Source organism: Alternaria triticimaculans (genome assembly GCF_023758025.1).
Source record: "Alternaria triticimaculans strain BMP 0046 chromosome Unknown scaffold_26, whole genome shotgun sequence".
Lineage (NCBI taxonomy): Eukaryota > Fungi > Ascomycota > Dothideomycetes > Pleosporales > Pleosporaceae > Alternaria > Alternaria triticimaculans.
Genome location: NW_026055983.1, coordinates 130,350 through 152,685, shown reverse-complemented (window position 1 = coordinate 152,685; position 22,336 = coordinate 130,350). Strand labels below are relative to the sequence as shown.

The window sequence follows — 22,336 nt, the reverse complement described above, 5'->3', positions numbered from 1 at the left end:
AGACTGCTCTTTCATCATCACAACTCCACTTCTTCAGCATCACATTCAGCTTCTGAGAAGACTGACACTACTACTTTCTTCACTCGATACCCCATTCTTATCCCAACTTCAACCACCATCATCATGTCTCCCTCCGCTGTCGAGAACGAGGCTCAGACTACCTCCAACAAGGCTCCCGAGCTTCCCATCCCAGCTGACCCTCAACAAGATGGCACCGACAACACCGTCGAGGTCCCAGCAACCCGAAGTGCCATGGCCGACACCACTGGCTACATGCACAACCTCTCCCTCTCTCCTTCCATGAAGGAGAGGAGAGGATCCCGCAACTCCTTCGGTACCTCACTGCCCATCCCCCGTTCTAAGAGGCAGTCGAGGCTCTCGTCCGTTCACTACCCCGATGGCCGTGGTGCCGCTGTCCGCCCTGGCATGCCCCCGATCCAGCCATCTCGCGACATCATCGCTGCCCAGCTTCAAGATCTCGCTGGCGAGAAGGTCCGCGCCGCCAAGGACATGGCTTTCGTCTTCGACATTGACGGTGTCCTCGTCCACGGTGACCGTCTGATCCCCGAGGGACAGCGCGTCCTCGAGATCCTGAACGGAGACAACGAGCTCGGCATCAAGATCCCCCACATCTTCCTTACCAACGGTTCCGGTAAGCCCGAGCAGGCTCGTGTCGACCAGCTGTCCAAGATCCTCCACAACCCCATCTCGACCGAGCAGTTCATCCAGTCGCACACTCCCATGCGTGCTTTGGCCGAATACTACAAGACCGTCCTCGTTGTCGGTGGTGAGGGCTACAAGTGCCGTGAGGTTGCCGAGCAATACGGCTTCCAGGACATTGTCGTCCCCAACGACATCATCGCCTGGGACCCCACCATCGCCCCCTATCGTGTCTTCACCGACGAGGAGCGCAAGACTTCCCGCCCCCGCGACTTCAGCAAGGTCAACATTGAAGCCATCATGGTCTTCTCCGACAGCCGTGACTACGCCACCGACATCCAGATCATCATGGACCTCCTCCAGTCCGAGAACGGCAAGTTCGGAACCCGCGCCAAGGACCCCGTCTCCCAGCGCATCCCCATCTACTTCTCCCAGGGCGACATGCTGTGCCCCACCGAGCACCCCTTCCCCCGCATGTCCCAGGGTGCCTTCCGCATTGGTCTCGAGGCCATGTACAAGTCGCTCACCGGCGTCGAACTCGAGCGTGTCGTCTACGGCAAGCCCGAACTGGCTACCTACAAGTACGCCGACGAGGTCATCGCCTCTTGGATGGAGACCATCCACAACGACGAGAAGCTGCCCGCCAACATCTACATGATTGGTGACAACCCGGCTTCCGACATCGTCGGTGGTAACATGTACGGCTGGAACACTTGCCTTGTCCGCACTGGTGTCTTCCAGGGCGGCGACAACGACGAGCAGAACCCTGCTTCCTTCGGTGTCTTCAAGAACGTCTTCGAGGCTGTTACCACCGCTATGAAGAAGGAGCTCGGCGAGGACTTCAAGTTCAAGTTTGACGACAAGATGAACCCTGTCAACCTTGAGGGTGGCCAGTCTGCCATTGCTTAAGTGGGTTGATGGATTAACGACGATGCAGCAGAGGGTGTTGTAGTCGTCTGTTTGTAAATAAGCATTTTCCTGGCGTTTCTTCTTCTTTTTTTCGGGATTATATCCTTGCATAGCGCCGCTTGCAAATCACCTTTATAGATCAAACGAGTTTACTATACAACTGGGTCTACGGATTCTGGGTTTTCGGTTTCTTATATAGATTACGATGAATTTTAAAAGTCTTCTACCTCTTACACAATCTTCACATCTCCTGCTTCTCATGTGTCGAACTTGCTGCTCTCCAGTACAGTCTTCCGTCAATTAGGTAACGATGATCGCTCTTATCGAGCCAAGTCTGTCTTGACTGGTGAGCTCATATCTGCTTAACACCTCATACCCGAAGAGAAGACTACTCATCATCCTCATCCCCAAACCCTACCAACGCCCTCCTCAGTCTGACCTCCCTCCCCACCCCATCAACTTCCCACGTAGCCTTACATTCATACCGCCCCTCAAGCCTAATCCAAACGTCCCTCAACAGGTACCTCGCCAGCGTCCTACTCTGATACAGCACAAACTTCTCATTCGTAGGACTGATCTCGTCTTCTTTCTCTACCTCTTTCTTCTGCGGACGAGGACTAGATAGGATAATCTTGCGGGGTGACGTAGCGGGCTGAGAAGATGACTCAGATGATAGTTGGAGACATAGGTCTTCAGTCCCAATAGGTACAAAAGTCTCCCAAGCTGGTACGCCATCAACGATCGGAGTCGAGCCTGCTACAGGTGAAGCATAAGTGTCGTACCATAGACCTGTTGCGCCGATCATGGCTTTGACGTAGAGGGTCCAGGAGAGTGAGAAGCCGAGGTTGCGGTAGGAGCCTGCCTGTTGTATTTGTTAGTCGTGTCCTTATTCTCGTCGTAGTCGTGGTTGTTAGGGCTTTGTTATGTCGGATGTGCGGGTAGGACTTACGATGACAGTATTGCCCTTCCTCCTGACCACAAAAATACTCCCTGCTTTGTTCCTCTCCACCTCTCGTCTATACACAAACTCCTCCACCCGCGGGTCTAGAAACGCTTCTATACACTCCTTGTTCGTGTGACTGAGGATGGTAGCGATGGCGTCGCTGAGACGCGGGTACGCGGCTCCGACCAGCGTGTCTTGAGTGTTGAAGTAAGCGTCTAGGTCGATGACGTGGGGAGCGCGGACGGAATCTCTGCTCTGGTCGTGATGGAAGTACTGGGAGCCGGGCAGGAAGACAGAGGTCATGACTTTGTCGCAAATGTCGCCAGCAGGGCTGGAGTAGTATGTGTTTTGCAGTTCTTCCAGTCTATCTCGCAGGGCTTCTTCTTCGCGGAGGAGGGCATCGGAAGCGCGTTTTGTGGGGGAGGAGGGGATGAAGGAAGTCAGTGTGGCGCTGAAGCGGGACAGAGTGCTGGTGTTTATTGGCTTTTGAGGGCTGCACTGGCTGGGGTCTTTGAAGGTCGCTTTGAAAGTGGAGGAGATTTGAGTAGCGTCTAGCTCGGCCCATTCATCGTCGTCGGGCTCCCAGAGGGGTTTACCCTTGAATGGCGAGAGGTCGCGTAGACTGGTTGGCATGTTGTTAGCGATGTCAGTCTGGTATGCGCGAGGGCGTGCGGGGAGGTGCGGGCTAGAAGAGAAAGGCGAGTTGAGGGAGAGTGTCGAGCTACTAGGGGAGCTCTCGAAGTCTTCTTGAGCAAACAGTGGTGCGATCTCGGAGCCGTGCTTCATTTTCGCCTCTCCGACGTCGAGATCAGATGATGGAGGCGGTGACTTTGCGGCTTGCCTTGGTATCTGGTCCGCCCAACTGATTGTCCGAATGCGTCTTGAGGTAGGTCGCGGCGATGACATTTTCGGTGAACTCGGAGCGGTCTTGCTCATCTTGGAAGCCTTGTATTTTCGATGCTCAAAGTCGTTGCGTTTTGCACTGATGCTGTGTTCACTACGAGCGCGTAACAGCGCATTTCCCCCAGCGATTTTGGATGGCGAGCCAGAGTGAAAGATCGATGTCAGTCCAGGAAGCATGTTCATAGAACTTCCAACCACACAGTACGAGGAGCCTGACGATGACAGTCCAGTCGAGTCTACAGCTACTGACTGGTGGTCTTTAGCTCCATCTTCTCTACGGTCTGCCGTGCTACGACGAAACAGGGAGTTGAAGAAGCCTCCACTCTGACTATTGCTCAGCGAGCGCGGTACAGTTGTCCTGGAAGATGATCTCGAAAAACCGAAGAGGCCTGATCCGAAGATGGACTTTGGCGAGCTCGGAGGGGTTGCCGTCAATGTTGATGATTGCGGACTTCCAGGCACCTTAACGCGTGGGTATTCCAAGTCTAGCGGTTTGGGTGGTATCATGCAAGCCTGTGCTGTTACGGGTGGGGATGGTATAGGTGTGGTGGTCTTCGTGTTCTGTAACGTGGGTTGTACAGGAGCCTTCGGGCCTGACCTTACGAGTAGATCACGTAGCCTTTCTGCTGCGTCGCTATCCTGCATGACGGCGATCGAAGAGTACGGAGATAGCCAGAAGCTGAGCAAGTTGGTTGTGTTGCGGGTGGAGCGTTTGCTGTACTCGTAGGGACACGGGGAATGAGAAAGAGCAACAGTGAGAGTCAATGCTCAATTGGGCCTCCGTCACAAGAGCGACGGTAGGACGTAGAGGATTCACACTCGATTCAACCACGTCTCTTGCGACTCCAGTGAATGGCCTCACAGAAACGGCAGTCAAGGCAGTAGGGCATCACAGCAAGCTAGTACCGTTGCAGTGACGAGTGTATGCGAGACGGGAAGTGCTCTGACGTTTACTATAAAGATCACACAGCCGTGAGTATAGAGTTGCTCAATCTAATAACATGTAAGTATATGTTCGTAAAGCTGACAGATGGTTCCATCGACGTCGTTCCGTGATGTCGCGTATCATCTAAGTGGCTATCAGTTGAATCATAGCGAAAGTATGCGAATGGCTCGAGCGTCAGCAGGAACATAACCCGGCGGAACGCTCACACGACGTGCCTAGAACCAAGTTAGTCCTGATTCGACAACCCAAAGTCCTGAAAATCGCCGTCACATGTATCACAACCATCCACGCGATGCTCGTTGGGAGTTGGTAGATTTTCGATTCATTCAGGGAGAGAACCCAGACTCTTGATATGTCGTCGTAATCGTAGGTCTCCACAGATCCATCATCTCCATCCCCCTCCTTCGCAGCGCTGCAAGAGCAACTACCACGCCATCATATTGTCCATACTCGTGAAGTCCGTATAGATGCCCATAGCTTTCGCAAAGAACTCCGGTAACCGAATAGAAAATGCCGCTTTCCCTTTTCCCCCGAGAGTTTGCTTGCGCTTATCGCAGACGCCTGGCCTCACGCTCGGACTCGAGCAGGCAGAGAATGTCGTTCTCGCGGACTGTGATGTCTCCGTTAGTATGCGGGGGTCTCGTTCAGCAGGCAGGTAGAGCGTGCGTACCTGGGCCCTTGACGTTGCGGATGATGGAACGGGTCTGGTCGTTCATGAACTCGACGCGGCATTGGGTGACACCACCACGGGAGCCTGTTATTATCCGTCAGCCTGCCATTCTCTCACGTTGTGCATCCCCCAACTGTTGTATGCGCTCGTCTCGCAGAAAAGTTCGGGGTCTTCGGAAAGTTCGCGTACCGGTTCGGCCAAGGACACGGGTGACCTTGACGAGGTTGACGGGGGCCTTAGCAGAGTCCATTTTGTGCGGTTGTGAAGTTCGACGGGAGTCGGTCGTTCGGTGTGCGGAAGAGCTGGGTTGGGCGTTCGGAGATGGAGTTGTCGCTGGCGATGCGTGAGAGCTGGTGTGAACGGTGGGCAATTTTGCAAAGTGCGCTAGCTAGGCGAGCAGGGGTGTGGCGCGCTAGTGCCCCGTCCATTCACTTGAGCGTGCAGGCAACACCACCATCGACACCCAGAGCATCACGACTTGAGTAATTCATTCACAATCTTGGACAACTGGGGGCGTTATGAAAGAGCCATGATTTGTGGCGCGACTTCCAAACATTCGATCGTCGCAACACCAAGTGGCCACGCAATCATCACACACATCTCACAATGCACCAAGGACAGCAATACTCAACGACATTTTTCATTCCATCTATCTAGTAAAGAAGCGCCAAATCGCTCAGAGGGGTATAAAGCGCCTTTCAACGCCTTGGGAAGTACCCGACCCTCCGTAGCTTTTCCAGCCATGCCCACCCACGTCCGAACTAGTCATACCGAGGATCGGCTTCCATGTAAACAAGCTTGCAAAACCTCAAATCCCTGAATGAAGGTGTGGGGGGATCTGAAGCAAGCCATATCACCAGCTGATACCTACATAACCGCAAACCTTCTCCTCAGCGGCGGAGGCGTAAACTGCGAACCGGGCTTCCTCGTGGCCTTCACAACCTTCGTAACGGTATGCTTGACCGTGTCACAATCGACTTCGGTCTCGGTCGCAGTAGTAGTCGAAGTGAAGACGTTTGCAACCTTAGTAACAATGGAAGGCTCGGGGGCGACGGTGAAAGGCTGGGAGGTGACGATAGACGACTCATGAGCCGGACCATAGGTGAAAGGCTCAGGGGCCGCAGCACGGCGGCCGATCGGAGGAGTCTGCCATATATCATGGCAGTAGCCGAAGGAAGGGAGGCAGCCGGGGTTGCAGTGAGCGGCTGTGTCGCCGCAATAGCCGTAGGGACTGCAGCAGGGGCCTTTCGGAGAGCCGTTGCAGGTGAAGCCAGTTGTGCCGCCGCCTGTCAGAATGTGGTTAGTGATGTGTTCAGGATGAGGTAGGCGGGTGAAAGACTTACATTGACCATTGGGCGAGATGATCATGCCATTGGGAGCGATGACAGGAGGCTGGACGACAGGAGGCTGGACAAGCGGTGCAGGAATGGCCTGGTGAACGGAACCAGCAGTCTTTGGCTCCTTGCCAAAGAATGTCTGGACTCCTGGGCCGTCGGTACCTGTGATTGATCATCAGTAACTGTCCGAAACGTTGAAGGAGGCCAGTAAACTTACAAGTCTCGACAAAGATATCAGCACCAGCCCAGCACATGAGGCTTGGCTCATTCGCGAATCCGCCTGGGGAAACATAAGTGTTCACACACTTCTCCTCATTGCAGTACGCATGGGGACAGTCTTTCTTGTTGGGTACTGGGTTGATGTAGAGTTTCACCCCACCTCGAATCAGTGCTGAAAATACCGTTAGTCTACATGTCCTCTTTCCATTCAAGAGGAAATACATACGACAATACCTTGGGTTTGCCGGCCCAGCCTTCAAATCACAATCCACGGCACTAAGGTCATACCACATCTTCCCCTTGGATTCCTCAAGATTATACTCGACCTGAAGGATGCCTGCAGGCCCAGGGGTGTAGTAATCCAGATCTCTGATCTTCAACGAGAGACCGCCGCCAAATCTCTCCGTGTCGACCATGGGATGAATGACGGAGCCGCCGTTGCCGGGTACCATGCTGCGGAAGGAGTCGCCGCCATCGATGTGCGAGGCTGGGGGGCCGACGGCCCAGAAGTAGACGTTGTACGGGCAGTGGTTGATGAATTTGACGTATTTGGCTGACGTCCCGAGGAAGGTGACGCTCAGGAGCGTCGCGAGGATGAAGAGGGTAAACTTCATGGTTGGGATGTTTCGTGGATGAGATAGGGTGGGATGGAATGAGATAGGAGGCTCTGAGAAGAGCAAATTGGGAGCAAATCCCAATAAGCTTGAGGATGAACGAGATGAGAACTTTACAGGAAAGAGGAAAGGGACATGTGTGGTTTTATGGAAGAGCGATTCACCCTTGTTTTCTGGTCATCTCCTTCGTTGGGCCCTTCTCAGGGTCTCATGGTAATGAAGGGGCGTTGGGGGAGCATCCATTACGGCTTCACGAGGTGCTGGAGGTGTGTTGATCGGGTTTCTCCGGAGGGGTAGGAACGAGCACCACGTGCGTTCACTCTTGCTTGGGTATCGTATGGGGTCTCAGACACTTCGTGCTCGCAATCGAACAGACAGTTTCGAAGCTGACGACCTCATCTGTTGGAATGCTCTTCCTGAGTCTGGGATACAGTATCTCCAATCTTATTCTCCTCACGCAGGCAGAGGGCATGTTGCCGTCTGGGTGGTATTTTGGAAGTCGCGGTCGCGGAACAGACGCTGTTGTCGTTGGGACGATGTACTGGTAATGTGCATTCAACAGGGCTCGCTGGTAGTCCCTGGTACCAAACTACAAAGATCGCTTCAGCACAACGGGAAAACCCTCATGCAAGGAGGAAATCTGAACAGGTATACTGCAGTCTACGTTAACATAAAATCAGGCTTTTGTACAACCCTAAGAGCAATGTAGACTTTTGGGACAGTTTGTTCAAACCAACGCCATTTCAATTTTTTCGATGTCTTCCTATCTATTGGGTATCATGTGTTACTGCCAAAGCAATTTGAGGTGGCATCTCATACAAGGAAGAAACTAGACAGGCCTGAAGCCTACATTAGGACGATAATGAGCAAAAGAGAAGACCTAAGGTCAATGTAGACCTGGCGATATTTTTTCCCCTTCAATGGGATGAAGAAAACGTGCTTGCAATACTGAAAATCAAGCCCCAATTTCGTCGACTCCGTCGCAATGCCCTACCGTGTAAATGCATACTTGAACGAAAAGGATAAGACAGTACAAATATAGTAATAAATCAAGCTTGCGGAATCCTGGAGCGGTCGCCACCCTTGGCGATCCATTCCTCCTTGATGAGCTTGTCCTGTTCCAAGTGCATGAGCTTGTAGGCTGTGCGGATTGTGCCGTCGCTGACTTCGACAGCCAAACCAATCTCCTTTGGCGATTTGGGCTGACCCATGAGGTGGGAGACGAGGTAGAGACAGGCGCCAGCGATGGAGAGGGGGGAGCGTCCGGCTGCAACTCCGTAGTGGGCGACCTGATCCGCGCACTCTTCTGCGACCATCTGGACTTGGGTTCCGAGGGCGAGTTTGGCGCAGGCACGGGGCATAAGACTCGCGGCGCTGGTGGCTGTGGTACCTCCTTTCTGGTTGAGAAGGTTGACAGTGTCGATGACGGCACCGTTTCCTGCAACTGACGGCCCGTTATTCTGGGACTTTTGTATAAAGGCCTCGAGCACCTTGAACGTACGGCCAACTTCCTTTTTGCTCACGTTGGTCATCTTGAAGATCTCGCGGAAACTGCGCTGCTGGTCGTGCTTTCTGCAGGCTATGAAGATGCACCCGGCGATGATAGCGTCTTGCGATTTGCCCTTGAAGAGCTTTGCGTCGTCGGTCATCTTGAACAGCATCTTGGCCGTCTCAGCGGTCGGGCGGCTGATGTTCTGTGAATCGCAGAGCGCTGAGATCTGTCCATACGCGGCCTGCAGCGCCTTGTTGACCTTGTCGTGGTTGGTCTTGTTAAGCGCGCGGCTCAAGTCCCTAGACCTCATACCGCCGTCACCGAAACTGATCTCAGTCTGGAGCTGAGAGCCGTGTAGCAGGGGGTTCGCGGCGTCTCCGATACGAGAGGGATCGTCGTTTCCTTGATCTAGATACAAGGCGCAGTGTTAGCATGAGTGTCACTTGCATTTCTTCCACGCAGGCAAGTACTTGCCGTCGTTGGAAAAGGTGCGCCACTCGGAACGCGTGTCTATAGTCCTCTCCGCAAGTACGCGACCGCAAGAACCGCAAATGGTGTCGCCAGCGCTGAACTCTTCGACCAGATTGGGAGGGTTTTCTTTGCAGTCGGGGCAGATCATGGCAACGTTCAGGTCTTCCTGCCACTCGTCTTCTTTCACGAGTGTGGGTGCGGCCTCATACACCTCGCCAGGCGACAGCAGACGGCCATCGGGGGCGTACGACATCTTCGAGCAGTTGCGGACGAGCTATAGAGTGTATTTCGTTATCTAGCTATTACGCGCGGTCGACCGACACACTTGTAGGCTGCGTCCGGGCTGGAGCAGGATGAGCGAGTGCGGTGGTATGAGACAGGCGGCGAGACTGAAGGAAAGTCTGCGACGACAAACTTGTAGTTCAGCGCGCAGGCAGCCATTGCTGGGCTTGGCACGCCGCTAAGCCGTTTCGGGTGGCGGCTCAAGCTGCGGCGGTCCACGGTTTTTCCCCAACATCGACCTTCACTGTAGCTCCCATTGCCAGCTTCCCCACGTCACTACACCTACACAATGATCGCGCAATCCATCAGGGCCTCGGTACGCTCCTCCTGCTGGTGGAATCTGGACACGTACTGACCTGCCACAGCGCCAGGCGCTCGTCCGCGTTGCCCGGCAGCAACCTGCCTTTGTCGCTCGCCGCACTTTCATCACTCCCTCGGCCGTCCGATCAGGTGATTCATCCCGAACGCTTGAAGACGCGACAGTACTGACCCAATTGGTGCCGTAGCCGACCTAGTGCAGGACCTCTACCTCCGCGAGCTCAAGGCCTACAAGGTCCCCGAAGTCAAGGCATCCGATGCTGAGGCCCACGTCCAGAAGTTCACCGTCCCCAAGGCCCCCGCATCTCCCGAGGAGACCGACATTGCGAACGAGTTGAAGTCATACGAGACACAAGCAGTTGACGTTGAGGGCGCTCAGGGCGAGGACGACGCTGTGCTCCCACAAGAGGACTGGTTCGAGGAGGAGGACGAGAGCATTACCACCGCCGGTGCCACCCATTAGAAGAGCGTTGCTGGGTGAGGGAGATCATGTATCAAAACACTAGCGACTGCGTCAATACCATTGAGCGATGAAGCCAGCGGGAGCTCTGTTCGGGCATATGTGAATCACGTGATGTGACTATGACCTCGAGTTCAACGTGGGGGTACACGAGCAGATAAAGTTATGACTATCGATGCTAAGCTTAGTTGAGTGAGTGCTTTGGTTCGAAACCACGGTCTTTGTCCCAACAAGGTGAACTAAGCTGCTCGCGAATATGATTCTTTTTGACTCGTTGCGGACCGTGATCTACAAGTACATGAGACGTGGGAGTTCTCCAACTAGCCGCCTCAGGGTCTGGCATCCGTGCTCGTGCTGATGCTCTGGGAACTAAGAGGGGCTCGCAGCTGTTGAACTGTGTACTTTTTGTGCATGTGCATTGCTGTTTGAGAAGCAAGCAATCTACCACTTGGCGTACGTTCAGGAGAGGGGTGCTCGAGGGGTTAGGCATTGAGGGATTTGTGGGGTGCCAGGATCGTCGTGAGGTTCTGGCAGCAGCCCGATTGCTTTTACGTGCCAGGCTGTAACGAGAGACTGAATGTCGCATCTATGCCTACCTCAGAAGACATTCACACACGACGCGTCGCATTCTGACCGGCTTGATGCACGCTGTTCCGACAGGCATGCGCGGAATGATGATCGCTACACACATGCACACGCGACTGCAGCGACCGTGGCCCCTCAGATAAGCCGGGCTGCGCACTCAGCTGTGCACTACACAGTAATCGTCAGGCTGGCATGTCCCGTTCCGACAATGCTCACGGTTCGGAACTTCGGACAAAGCACAGGATACGCGTGGGTCAGAAGGAGCCTCGCAATTGGAGTCTGCCCCAGTAGCTGCAGGCACGGTCGCCTATCGCACCATCTGCATCTGCGGCTTTGCATACCGACGTCCTAGTGCCATGCGTGCCATGGACTTTTTTCGGTTGAGAGGTTTACCCTGAGGCACTAGCACCTGTCCACAGTAGTCAACCGTACCGGTCCTATACTGCAGAGCAGAAAGCAGTACGTCAAGATAAGTCATGAGAGTCGAGCCGTTATACGAGGCGGTAAGCTACTGGGGTCTGCGGTATGTCTAGGGACCGGCCAGGAGATTACGGCAGCGAGAGATTGCAGTGTTCACAGTTCACGTCGCGAAAAAACAAGTTGGTTCGCCGGGGGCCCACCGCGCAGCAGACGCATCTTGCCCCGACCGTGTCGCTGCATCAGATGCGCAGCACCGTCACACAGACAGGCATGCCAGCTGCGACGATCCGAAAGGCGTCATGCTGGCGGTGGGTGGCGGGCTAGAGCTCGTACTGCTCCCAGCGTGGAAATGTAAAGAAACGGCGCGGCGCGGGTCAGTAGACGAAAGGCAAATGATACCAAGAATACGCCCGTTTTTAATATAGAATTATTATCGCTCCGACGCGATCTGCGCAGGCGACGACCCCTGCTAGCCCCAGTTCGTCCGCTTGCGAAAGCGTCAAAGTAATAGCCCTCAACCTGCCCCCAGCGGCGTCAGTGAGCGCGGAATCTCTAACCCAAGGCCTGCCAGTCGCTACTGAACTTACTGCCCGATCCTGTCGCAGCAGATTCCACTCGCTTTGCCCTCCCCCGCGTCCTCTGAGCGGCTGCCGTTCGCTTCCGGTACCACAGCCTCACTTGTGACGTCTTCGCGCGCCCGGCTGGACTATACTGCACCTTTGCCCGTTCACTGCCTGCTGCACAACGGCCCGCCTGACAGCACAACGCCGCAACCGTCCCAATTCACCGCCATGAGCCCGTAAACTTTCTGGAACACGTCAAACTTTACGAATCCCCGGCTGTTTCCTGCTCCCTCGCCCACGTCCAACCCGCCCGTCGCCATGCCCATCGCCGTTGCTTCGGCTCCTCGCGGCCACTACTCCCTCGCGAATGCCATTCGAGGCAGGAGCAGAGCCGCCTCAGAGGTTGGCCCTGGTCCACAGCCCCCCAGCCACACGGAGCGCGCCCAGCTCCCCAAGGCCGCCTCGTACACGTACTTCCCCCAGGTCAAGGATCTGGACCACGAGCCCCCCGTGGTGGAGCTGAGGGGAGGCTCTGACGACGATGTCGAAACCGGCAAGAGCGAAGAGCGCACGTCTGAAAGCCACTCGGGTGGCTCGAGTCCTTCCTCAGAAGAGGCTCCCGAACTCCCTGGCGTGGAAATGCCGCAACTCAGGCCCAACAACCTCTCGCGTCGCTCCTCGCGCTTTCTCCCTTTCTCCAGCAGGAGCAGAGAGCCATCCGCTGAACGCAAGACCGACCGCAAGGCCGAACGTGGCCGGACCGACGCTGTGAAGCAATCAGACTCGCCCGCTGGCTCCCCTTCACGGTCCCTGACCAACCTGCGGAGGAAGTCGTGGATTGTGAAGGAGCAGCCGCGTGAGTCTCTTTCGCCGGTCAAGGAGAAGAAGCTCAAGAAGAAGAGTCTCGGCGACCAGACCCAGCCTACTACCGAGGCGGCCAAGCGGAAAACGCTCACGACCACAATCACGACTACAGACAGGATCTCGGAGGAGTCTGAAGCCCGGGACACTGTGAAGGAAGAGATTCAACAGCCCGTGCCAGTCGCCAAGAAGAACAAGCGTCTCAGCGGTCTCTTCGCCGCATCGAGCAGCGCTTCCAACTTGCCGTCCGTCCCGAAATCCTTCTCGACAGAAAAGCTTCCCCACTACCCGCAGAATCACAACCCCGTCAGCCCGACCCACATTGTTCCCCCACTACCACGCAACGTATCTGCAGAGAAGCTCAAGGGCATCAAGACGGAGCCCCGCAAGAAAGACGAGCTATGGACTGCCTTCAGGACCTTGGACGGGGATCTGCGCAAGTAAGACTCCCTCTTCCCACAGTGAATTCAGAGCTAACAGAAGACAGGTTCCAATCCAAGTCCAGCTCCCTCAAAGCGAACGTCGTCCGCACCGCCCTACTACCCTTCCTCCGACAGTATTCCTCACATCCCTCGAACCACAAGCTCAGGCCCGAAGACCTTGACCGGCGAGTGAACATCCTCAATGGATGGTGGACCGGCCTCCTGGAGCTCGTCGCAGGACGGAACAACCAGTCCATCTCTGGAACAGATCGTCCCGTCATTCTGGAGGGTATTGCTGCAGTCATGGAGAGGCCCGAATGGAGACTGTATCCGTCTCCGTTCTGTGCTCTTGCAGACCGTGTGGAGACACTGTCTGCATCTACGACCAGCTCCAACGCATCCGCCAACTCCGACTTCCTCGCCGAATCGGTCTATCACAACGTTCGAAACATCTTTACCCAGAACCTGCAATCTCAGATGGCTTTTGTCGTAGAAAAGATGTCATTGCGGAACGCCGCAGCTAGTCTGGTCACCTTTTGCGGAAAGACGTGCGCGTACGCCTTCTGCTTCTGTCCAGGCGTGGCAGACGTTCTAGTACGCCTGTGGGGTCCCTCTCTGGACATGATGAAGCGCGTCATGGAGGAATCTGGCGTTTCCAAGCTTGATCGCTTGGATGCTGTTTCTGATCGAGTTGTGGCTGGTTTCCCTCCCATGCTCCACTCGCTGAAGCTGCTTTCGCTCAACCGACTCCTGCGCCAATTACACAAGCCTGTGTTGCCCCCGCTTGCTATGGCGAACCTCGACTGGTACGGCCTTTGGACAAAGCGCTGGTCTGGTGCTGAGAGTGACCTTTTCTATGTTTTCGTCAAGCATTTCCATATCCTCGTCAGCGATTTCCTACCTGTCGAGCCCAGCAAAGCGGAGCGCATCTGCGTGCCAGGACTCATCATGGTGCATGCCCAGATTTTGGTCAACCTCGATGCGACCATCAACAGAAACGCCACTCCACAACAGCAGGAAGATCCATCGACCGCGGCAAACATCACCTTTGATGACGTCTTAGAACCCGATGCTTCTGCCTCGAGTATCGCCATCCCACCTGCGAATGCTACGAGAATGATGCAAGAGAATCGACTTATAATGCTAATTCGGGATTTCCTCTCTGAGCGAAACTCGCATCTACACATTGCCAGGCGCATGTTCGCTGACAGTTTCGCTCGTCTCCTACAAGCGCAGGCACGCAAGATCTCGATATACGACAACAGTGCCTGTTACACACTCTGTGACTTCCTCGAGGAGGCTCTCATCATCATGGTCCGATACGAACAGCATGACAGTGACCAACACGCTGTCATGGACTGGCCGTTCTGGCTTACCGTCTTCAAGGCAATGGCCGCCAGCCACAACACAGCCACCGAGATAAAGTTGTACGCCTTCCTTTACAGCAGCTGGTGCACACTGGTTATGGACGAGCGAAGAAAGGCTGGGTTGTGTCTCGACTTTCTTCTGGAACCAGCTTTCTTCGAGAGCCGCTTCAACCATTGGTGTCCTATGGTACGATCTTACTTTATGCGTTTGATCTGCTGGCGGGTTGCGCGCTATGACGGAAACGAGACTGATACTGAGGTGTACGTATCCTTGAGGCTTGACAATGATGACATATGCTAATAATGAAACAGAGCCATTAAGAAGGCTTTGAGCGACCGCCTCCGGTCCATTTGGTCTCACTACCTCTGGCTTCAAGAAGAAGCTGAGCGGAAGCAGACCGTATACCCATCGACCCAGGCGTGCAACCCTGCACCAGGCCGACGTTTCCTTATCATACGTAATGATAATCCTATTGTGGCCAACAACGGTCCTTTCCTTTCGTTTGACGGCGTGGTCCAAAACCCCCATCAGCGAAAACCAACTCCTGCCAGCACCAGCATCCCCGAAGCGGAGATTCGGCCTGCGTCCGCCCTGTCCGCGGATTCAAGCGACTTTCCTGATGAAGACCCCGGCAAGGGCAAGTGGAACATCCTGCGAAGTCTCATCGGTGGAGGCTCCAAACAGACTGCGAAAGCCAAGAGCCCTGCGGCATCGATCAAAGACAAGGAGAATAGCAGCAAGACATCGTCTGCAAACTCGTCAACCGACGCACTCTCCACCACTGCATCTGCGGTTTCGGAGCCTCCTGTGTCTACGCCAGCACCGCCACCTTCCACTCATCGAACCTACAATTTCCGCTTCTCCCTGGAATGGGTTGACAAACGCTTCGGTACCTACCACAACATGCGCCTCCAACCTCCGAAACTTCCAGCCCCAGCACACAACCTGCTACAATCAAGGGGCATCAACACGGAACCCGTCCTCAGTACCCCTCCAACTGGAGCTGCTGTAACATCAAGTACCTACGCAGGTCGTGCTCTCGCAGAATGGACCTTTGTCAGCCACGAGTGCCAGAACTTCTTCGATAGGAGAAAGAACGAAGGCGTGCCGACGAACCGACAAGTCGAGACACCCACGTTGAACGTCGAAGCGTTCAGACGACCTGGCTAAGCCACAAGGGAAGCAGGCCACAGTGGCATACAACATTCACTTCAGGATCTCGTATATATTTCGACTGGCATTCCCACGTCAGTCATGTTTCAACACCATTCGGCCGGCTCGATACCCATTCAGCTTTCTTTCAGTACACACTACCTTGACGATTGCATATGGACACTCGACGCGAGCATCCCCCGACGGCGTTCTTCCACAACATCGAGCACATCATTCTCTTGTTTACACCACATCTGGCATGCATGGCAGTGCGCTTCTTGCATTGCCCCCACTTTGATACTACTTCTTCTTGTCTCTTGGGAGTTCTGATTTCTTTCTCTTGGCGTGGGCGTGTCGAGCAAAGTTTAATGGGATATTATACACTTTAGGTTGCCGGGGCGCGGAGTCTGTAGTACGGCATCCACCCCCTCATGGGCCGAACATTAGATACATGAATCATATCGTCTTTTGCATTACTATGTCTGCGCTTTAACGGGGTTTCTTTCAAAGTCTGGGTGATCAAATACGATGTGCCAGCCTCAAGACGGACATCTCGGAAAGAGATATCCCGTATAGCGCTAGCGCTTTTTGTAACATGCATGCCCAGCATGATCTACCCTTCCTCACATCGTCATCTACACCATCAACTCACTAGAACCCTTCGCACGAGCGGAAGTATAATGAAGCCTCCACAGCTACAACCATCATCTCGCCACGCGCACTCCCGTCGTCGGATGCACCCCTTCGGCTCTAATTCATCCGCGCCCAGCCACGTATTTCCCCGGTGGAACAATCTACACCAAACGACATCCGCAAGTGCCGGCTCCGGGTACCACGAGACCTGACATGTTTGTTCTATTTGTAGGAAGGGGTCCCGCTTCCGGATGTCTCCCCGCAGTTTAGGGCTTCTAGATAATATAATCTGGGGGAATTAGCCTGGACTCGGTGTGTTTCAGGGTCGATCGCGGTAGTACTTCGTTGCTTTTGTATAGTAGATTGAGATGGGGCTTACGGAAGATTAGTTGACAGGAGGACGGATGGGGAAGGTGTGGGTTGGTGGTGGTTGGGGCTTATAGTAGGGTGTTTGGACGTGGGTTTTGGGTTCAGCGCTTTTGAGACTTTTCGTTTTGAGATCGAAAGAGTATCGTGTTCTTCGTCATGCATTCTTCAAGTCTACTATCGGTGGCTGCGCTGGCGGCTACAGTGTTGGCTGCTCCAAGCGGTCATGTCGAGAAGCGTGCGCAGACCGTGTATCTAGCCGGGGACTCGACAATGGCGAGAGCAAGTGGTGCGACTACAGGTACACCTCACCACCCATCCCTACACCAGAACCCCCTACTAATACCCACCCACCAGGCTGGGGCGTCTTCCTCCCAAACTCGCTCACCCTCCCCGTTGTCAACAAAGCCATCGGCGGCCGTAGTTCCCGCTCCTACACCGTCGAAGGCCGCTTCGACGAAATCGCCAACCTCGTAAAACCCAACGACATCGTCATCATGGAATTCGGTCACAACGACGGCGGCGGCCTGGGAAGCGGCGACAACGGCCGTTCAGTTTGCCCCGGTACCGGCTCAGAGACGTGCCAGTCTACGTACAACGGGCAAGCTGTTACCGTTCACACGTTCCCTTACTACCTCACCGAGGCGGGCAAGAAGCTTATTGCCAAGGGCGCTAAGGTTATTGTTAGCAGTCAGACGCCTAACAATCCGTGGGAGGGCGGCAGTTTTTCGTATACGGATGGTGGGAGGTTTGTTGGGTATGCGAGGGATGTGGCGAAGGCGCTGGGAAGCAATGCGATGTATGTGGATCATGGAGCGTATACGGCGGATATCTTCAAGACGCTGGGTAAGACGAAGGTGGATGCTTTCTTCCCGGTGGATCACACGCATCCTAGTCCGGCTGGCTCGGATGCTGTTGCGAAGGCTTTTGTTAAGGGTATTCAGTGTGGTGGGGGTGGGTTCTTGAATGGGTTTGTTAAGAATGCTACGGCGAGTATTCCGGGGAAGTGCTTGTAGAGTCACCAAAATAAGATGTTTGAACTTTCATGTATATATTAAACTACTGAATGGAAAAGAATTAAGCTGAACTCCGTCTAATTATCATCCAACCACTGTCCAGATTTCTCTTCATAGCCACTTCTCACCCTTGCCAAGGTGAGAGTAGAAAGCACCACCATCCCCATTAGCAACGCTCAAGGCTTCAACAACACTCAGCACAGCCTTGACCGACTCTTCCGGCGTGATCGGGCCCTTGAAGTCTGGTGCGTACTCTGCGAACTTCTGCGACATGATTCCAAGCTTTTGCTGGTCTTCCTCCGAAAGATCGGCGTAGACATCTGTGCTCACAACTCCAGGAGATATGCTCAAGAACAAAACCCCGTCTTTGGCGTACTCGGCGCTGAACTTTGCAACCGCCATGTTGACTGCCGCTTTGCTGATGGAGTAAGGCGCGTCTTCGGAGATGTTGTACTTACGCACTAGCTCCATATCGCCCATGCCGCTGGAGATGGTGACGACCTTTTTGACAGTTCCCTTAAGGACGAGTGGCATGAAAAGGTTGAAGAGGTGGATATTGCCGGTGACATTGACACTGAACTGGCGGGTGAGGCTGGCTGTGAGTTTCTCTGGGTCGTTGCCGAGAAGGGAGAAGGAGTCGAAACCACCCTCTACCAAACCGGCATTGGCGATCAGGTAGTCAAGGCTTCCGCCGGTGATCTTGGCTGTAGCAGTAGCGGCGCTCTTGAGCGACTCGTAGTTCTCGAGATCGCCCTGAACAAAGTGGATGTTGCTTCTGTTCCAAGAGGCGACCTTGGCTTCGGAGGCGGCTACGTTGCGGACAAGGCCGATGACGACGTTGTTGGGGTTGCTGGAGATGTTGTCGAGGAAGGCGAGGCCAATTCCTCGGGAGGCTCCGGTGATGAGGTAGGAAGGCATTTTGATTTGGTGGTTAAGAATGCTGAAGATCCTGTGTTTTGAAGGCTGATAGTATTGAAGATTGAGTGAAGAGGATTGAGCGTCTTGAAGGTTGAGAGTGTTGATGATCGAGTGTCTTGTAGACTGGAGTGTTTGATACTAAGATGTGAGTTGATGCTGATACTATCGAGGCCGAGCAAGCTCCTTTATACCAACTCTATGAGACGATACCACTCCTCCGTTTTGGAGCGGCAGAAGCATTCCTACCATCATGGCTTCGTAAGCAAAGATACTGAGCTCGCGGATTTTGTCTACAGTTCTGTTTGAAGGCATATGCGGTCGACTAAGCTTGCCGCGATGGATGTGCCGGAGGGCTCGTGCCTGTGGCTTGCAGGAGATGGTTTGACGATGTATGCTTGGCGGTACACGAGGCTGACAAAGAGCTCCCGAGGTCGCAGATAGTTGCTTCGCGTCCATTTTGGGTATGGCGCCGCTGAAGTTGCTTACGTGTGATTCGTCGAGAACTGCGGGGCGAGGCGTTTTAGGGCCTCCACGGGCTGGGCCATCTCCCACCTGCAACTCCCGTCTAGCATTTCCAGCGCCCTGCTGTTCGCTTGCGTGTTTCTCTCGTGAACTCTTGATTTCTAATATGCGGCGTCACGATCTCTTTGCAGCACTTATCCGAAAGGTGCACTTCTTTGTCTGCCCCGAGCTCTACGCGATACCTATCTAGGATGGCTGCGACGAAGGGGTGTTGGACATGCAAAGGTAGTGCTTGGTCTTGTAGAGTCCGGGATATTTTGCCTTGTTAACATCGTCTGTAGATCGCAAGGTTTCGTGTGACCGCACTGTTCCTGTGTGCATCAAGTGTTCCAAGACCAAGCGAGCATGCGGTGGTTATGGCATTCGTCTCATATGGCCCCAGAAGGATCAACAGAGGTCTCTGCCAACGTCTGCATGTTCGGGGACGCAGCGCACGATAAGTCGACAGAGGACCGAGCAATGGGTCAATGTGTCGCAGACCGATGTCCTCCTCCATATCCTTGCTAGAGATGCTAAAGGCGGAGGTACGGCGTCCCAAAGCAAGCTGTTGACACGACTTGACGTGATTAGTAAAAAGCGAGCATGTTGAGAGATATAGGCTTGCACTGCCCAGACTTACCCAGACCATAGTCCCGGTACCGAAAACGATCACTGCTAGCGATGCGGATCTAATACAGTACTGTATGTCCTCTTATGGGGGATGACGGTTTCGATATTAACTAGTCGCAGTTGAAAACATGATGATTGGTATCCTACCAACCCTGGGCCGTAAAAAAGCAGGTATTGGACGGTTATTATTGCGCATGGCCTTATCCGGACGATCAAAAGCGTCAAAGGCTTTACTGCTATCGGTTGTCGCACTGGTCTCGCGTCATCGCGGACACGATGCTGTGCATGCGGCCCGTGCAAAGAACGCAGCTATAGACGCGCTGATAATTGCCACAAGCTCTGAAATGGACCATGATGCCAGTATTGAGCACATTGCCACTGGCCTGACTTTGTGTTTGGTAGAAGTGAGTAGTGTTCCGGAAAAGATGAGGACGAGACTGACGGATTACCGTAACAATCATAGACAGATCTCGACTGCGACTGGATAGGCCATCTCTGCGGCGCGAGAAACGTCCTACCCACCGTCGAACAGAAAGCATACCACGTTGGGAGCGACGCAGCGGTCATGCTAGAGTGGCTTTACTACTTCGTCACCTTTACGCGCTTTAGCTTCCGGCATTGGCGCACCTATATGATTCGAGCAACTTCGCAAGAGCTTGGCATCAATGGTGCAAGCCCCCGTTGTGTCATGCAGTATCGTATTGCTCGAACGTTGGTAGCAAAAAATATGGCGGCTATCTCAACATACGTTCATCCAGTAGTTCAGCTTCTCGCCGACGTCTTAGACACACGGCTGTACGCTTCCGACCCGCACTATCATTCGGTGGAATATCAACAGTCCCTGGATGATCTCAAAGTTCGACTGAGCGATGTTGATTCCGTTATTGGAAAGGACGGAGAAGACGATGATCAGTCTCGTTGTTTAGAGCTAACCCGACTAGCTGGCCTAATATACCTCGAGCGCGTATCTCGAAACTTCTCAGGCGAATCCACCAGGCTACAAAGCTGGAAGAAAAATGCGATCTCCGTACTCGTCAACCTGAACACATACCCGCCATCGTTCGCTATTTTTATCATCGGCTGCGAGACTCACACAGACGAAGAGCGGGTGGTCATGCTTGACTTCTTTACGAGATTGGAACAGTATCCTCACTTGAATAGCTTACTGGAGGCGAAAGGCTTGGTTCAGACAGCCTGGATTCAACATGACCTTGGGGTAGAGGGCGAGCTTGAGTACATTCACAAGCTCAACTTGGTATTGAGCTCGCGCAATGTAATACCAAGCTTCATGTAGCCTTTCAGCTCGCTATAGTGCTTATCAAGCAATGGACACAGTGATGATTGGACACAATCTTTTCATTTTGCTATTTTTGAACCAGCCCTACAACCGTCTGGTGTCGTCTCACATCAAATCCTCAGCATGTCTCTTCCTCATGTGCCTCAGCATGTTGTCTTTTCTTGAGAACTGCTCCATGCATTCGTACATCATACACTTGACAACATTCTTCCCTTTCGGACTGTGCTTTGCTTGGATGTGTCGCTGAAGGTCGGCCTCGAAACCAAACGGCGTTTGCATACAGCCCTTGTACGGGCATCTAGCGCGTTTATAATGTATACGGTTGGTATGCTTACTGTGATGCTGTCAACTAGGGTACTGATCATGAGAGGACGTTCTACATACTTCAGGTCGCAACGGCGGGGAAATTCGTCTCGACATAGATAGCAGATGAAGTACGGCCCTTCCGACGGTGTAATCGAACCCGGGACGAAATCACATGGTGATGTGCTTGCGGAAATACTAGTTGCCGGAGTGTCTAGCCAGTCATCCGAGAGGATTTCGGACGATGCTAGTGGCGTTGATGGCACAGACGAAATAGTTTCGAAGTGATGAGCGGCAACACTGGCCGGTGAACAGTCAAAGAAAACCGTGTGAGTATGGCCTGTAGCTTCCACGGACTGCGATTTCTCCAGATAAGGGCGATGTATGACTGGATTGATGTCATATTCGAAAGCGAATGGTGAGAAGACTTGGCCAGTGGCTGTGTTCGAGCTTTGGCCGGCGACACATCGAGACTGTTGTGAATCCGCTTTCGACACTAGCGCGCCACGGGAAACATCGTGGAAATCTAATATCGAAAAGCCATATGGCAAAGACGTAGCGGCTAGGAGTAGGGCAAAGACGATGGACGCCTTTGCCGACACTTGAGCTAGGATAGGAACAAAGTTTGACACAAAGCCAAACACCTCGGCGGTGCGGCTGCGGGAAGTATGGGAGCTAGACTGCCCTTGGAGTAGGCTTTCCAAGAGAAGACTAAAGGCCGCGGGGAAGGACGTTGTGTAACAGCCCGAGAAGGCTAGTGTATGGACTTTATATGCTGTGTCACTCGAGAAGCACGCTAGGAGTGGGAACGAGGAATTACTGGACGGCAAAAGGCCACGCCTCACTGCCCAACCAGAAGCTCTACCGGTCGTTATGCCTCTCTTCTCATGCAGCTGTATATTGTGGCGGAAGCTATGGCCGCAGTGTTGCAGCGGGCGTAAACCTGAGAGGGCTGTTGGGATGCCTCACGAGGTACTGCTCATGGAGGAATGTACTAGGGCTTTGGGCCTTAGCTGAGTAATTATCGTAATTAGTGGCGAAGCCCAGCTGCTTTTCCATCATGCCTACGGCTCCCCC

General features: G+C 53.9%; 9 protein-coding genes across 9 annotated transcripts; 4 read left to right on the top strand and 5 right to left on the bottom strand.

Moving 5' to 3' along the window:
- Positions 1-123: 123 nt before the first annotated feature.
- On the top strand, positions 124-1,569 carry J4E78_010061 (uncharacterized protein; the record flags this gene model as incomplete). Its single annotated transcript, XM_049370643.1, has 1 exon — positions 124-1,569. One exon carries the CDS (start codon positions 124-126, stop codon positions 1,567-1,569), a length of 1,446 nt encoding a protein of 481 aa, XP_049217665.1.
- Positions 1,570-2,261: 692 nt separating this feature from the next.
- On the bottom strand, positions 2,262-3,145 carry J4E78_010060 (uncharacterized protein; the record flags this gene model as incomplete). The annotated part of the gene is made up of 3 exons (XM_049370642.1): positions 2,262-2,292; positions 2,352-2,431; positions 2,519-3,145. The coding sequence occupies 3 exons, from the start codon at positions 3,143-3,145 to the stop codon at positions 2,262-2,264; spliced, it is 738 nt and encodes a 245-aa protein (XP_049217664.1).
- A 1,764-nt stretch (positions 3,146-4,909) lies between these two features.
- On the bottom strand, positions 4,910-5,281 carry RPS28 (40S ribosomal protein S28; the record flags this gene model as incomplete). Its single annotated transcript, XM_049370641.1, has 3 exons — positions 4,910-4,971; positions 5,032-5,115; positions 5,221-5,281. 3 exons carry the CDS (start codon positions 5,279-5,281, stop codon positions 4,910-4,912), a joined length of 207 nt encoding a protein of 68 aa, XP_049217663.1.
- Positions 5,282-5,898: 617 nt separating this feature from the next.
- Positions 5,899-7,201, bottom strand: J4E78_010058 (uncharacterized protein; the record flags this gene model as incomplete). The annotated part of the gene is made up of 4 exons (XM_049370640.1): positions 5,899-6,317; positions 6,375-6,530; positions 6,586-6,759; positions 6,814-7,201. The coding sequence occupies 4 exons, from the start codon at positions 7,199-7,201 to the stop codon at positions 5,899-5,901; spliced, it is 1,137 nt and encodes a 378-aa protein (XP_049217662.1).
- Positions 7,202-8,250: 1,049 nt separating this feature from the next.
- Positions 8,251-9,417, bottom strand: J4E78_010057 (uncharacterized protein; the record flags this gene model as incomplete). Its single annotated transcript, XM_049370639.1, has 2 exons — positions 8,251-9,101; positions 9,240-9,417. The coding sequence occupies 2 exons, from the start codon at positions 9,415-9,417 to the stop codon at positions 8,251-8,253; spliced, it is 1,029 nt and encodes a 342-aa protein (XP_049217661.1).
- Positions 9,418-9,735: 318 nt separating this feature from the next.
- Positions 9,736-10,227, top strand: J4E78_010056 (uncharacterized protein; the record flags this gene model as incomplete). The annotated part of the gene is made up of 3 exons (XM_049370638.1): positions 9,736-9,762; positions 9,812-9,896; positions 9,953-10,227. 3 exons carry the CDS (start codon positions 9,736-9,738, stop codon positions 10,225-10,227), a joined length of 387 nt encoding a protein of 128 aa, XP_049217660.1.
- A 1,883-nt stretch (positions 10,228-12,110) lies between these two features.
- On the top strand, positions 12,111-15,613 carry J4E78_010055 (uncharacterized protein; the record flags this gene model as incomplete). Its single annotated transcript, XM_049370637.1, has 3 exons — positions 12,111-13,093; positions 13,141-14,703; positions 14,755-15,613. The coding sequence occupies 3 exons, from the start codon at positions 12,111-12,113 to the stop codon at positions 15,611-15,613; spliced, it is 3,405 nt and encodes a 1,134-aa protein (XP_049217659.1).
- A 1,140-nt stretch (positions 15,614-16,753) lies between these two features.
- Positions 16,754-17,610, top strand: J4E78_010054 (uncharacterized protein; the record flags this gene model as incomplete). Its single annotated transcript, XM_049370636.1, has 2 exons — positions 16,754-16,895; positions 16,952-17,610. 2 exons carry the CDS (start codon positions 16,754-16,756, stop codon positions 17,608-17,610), a joined length of 801 nt encoding a protein of 266 aa, XP_049217658.1.
- A 111-nt stretch (positions 17,611-17,721) lies between these two features.
- Positions 17,722-18,528, bottom strand: J4E78_010053 (uncharacterized protein; the record flags this gene model as incomplete). The annotated part of the gene is made up of 1 exon (XM_049370635.1): positions 17,722-18,528. The coding sequence occupies one exon, from the start codon at positions 18,526-18,528 to the stop codon at positions 17,722-17,724; it is 807 nt and encodes a 268-aa protein (XP_049217657.1).
- Between the last annotated feature and the right edge of the window lie 3,808 nt (positions 18,529-22,336).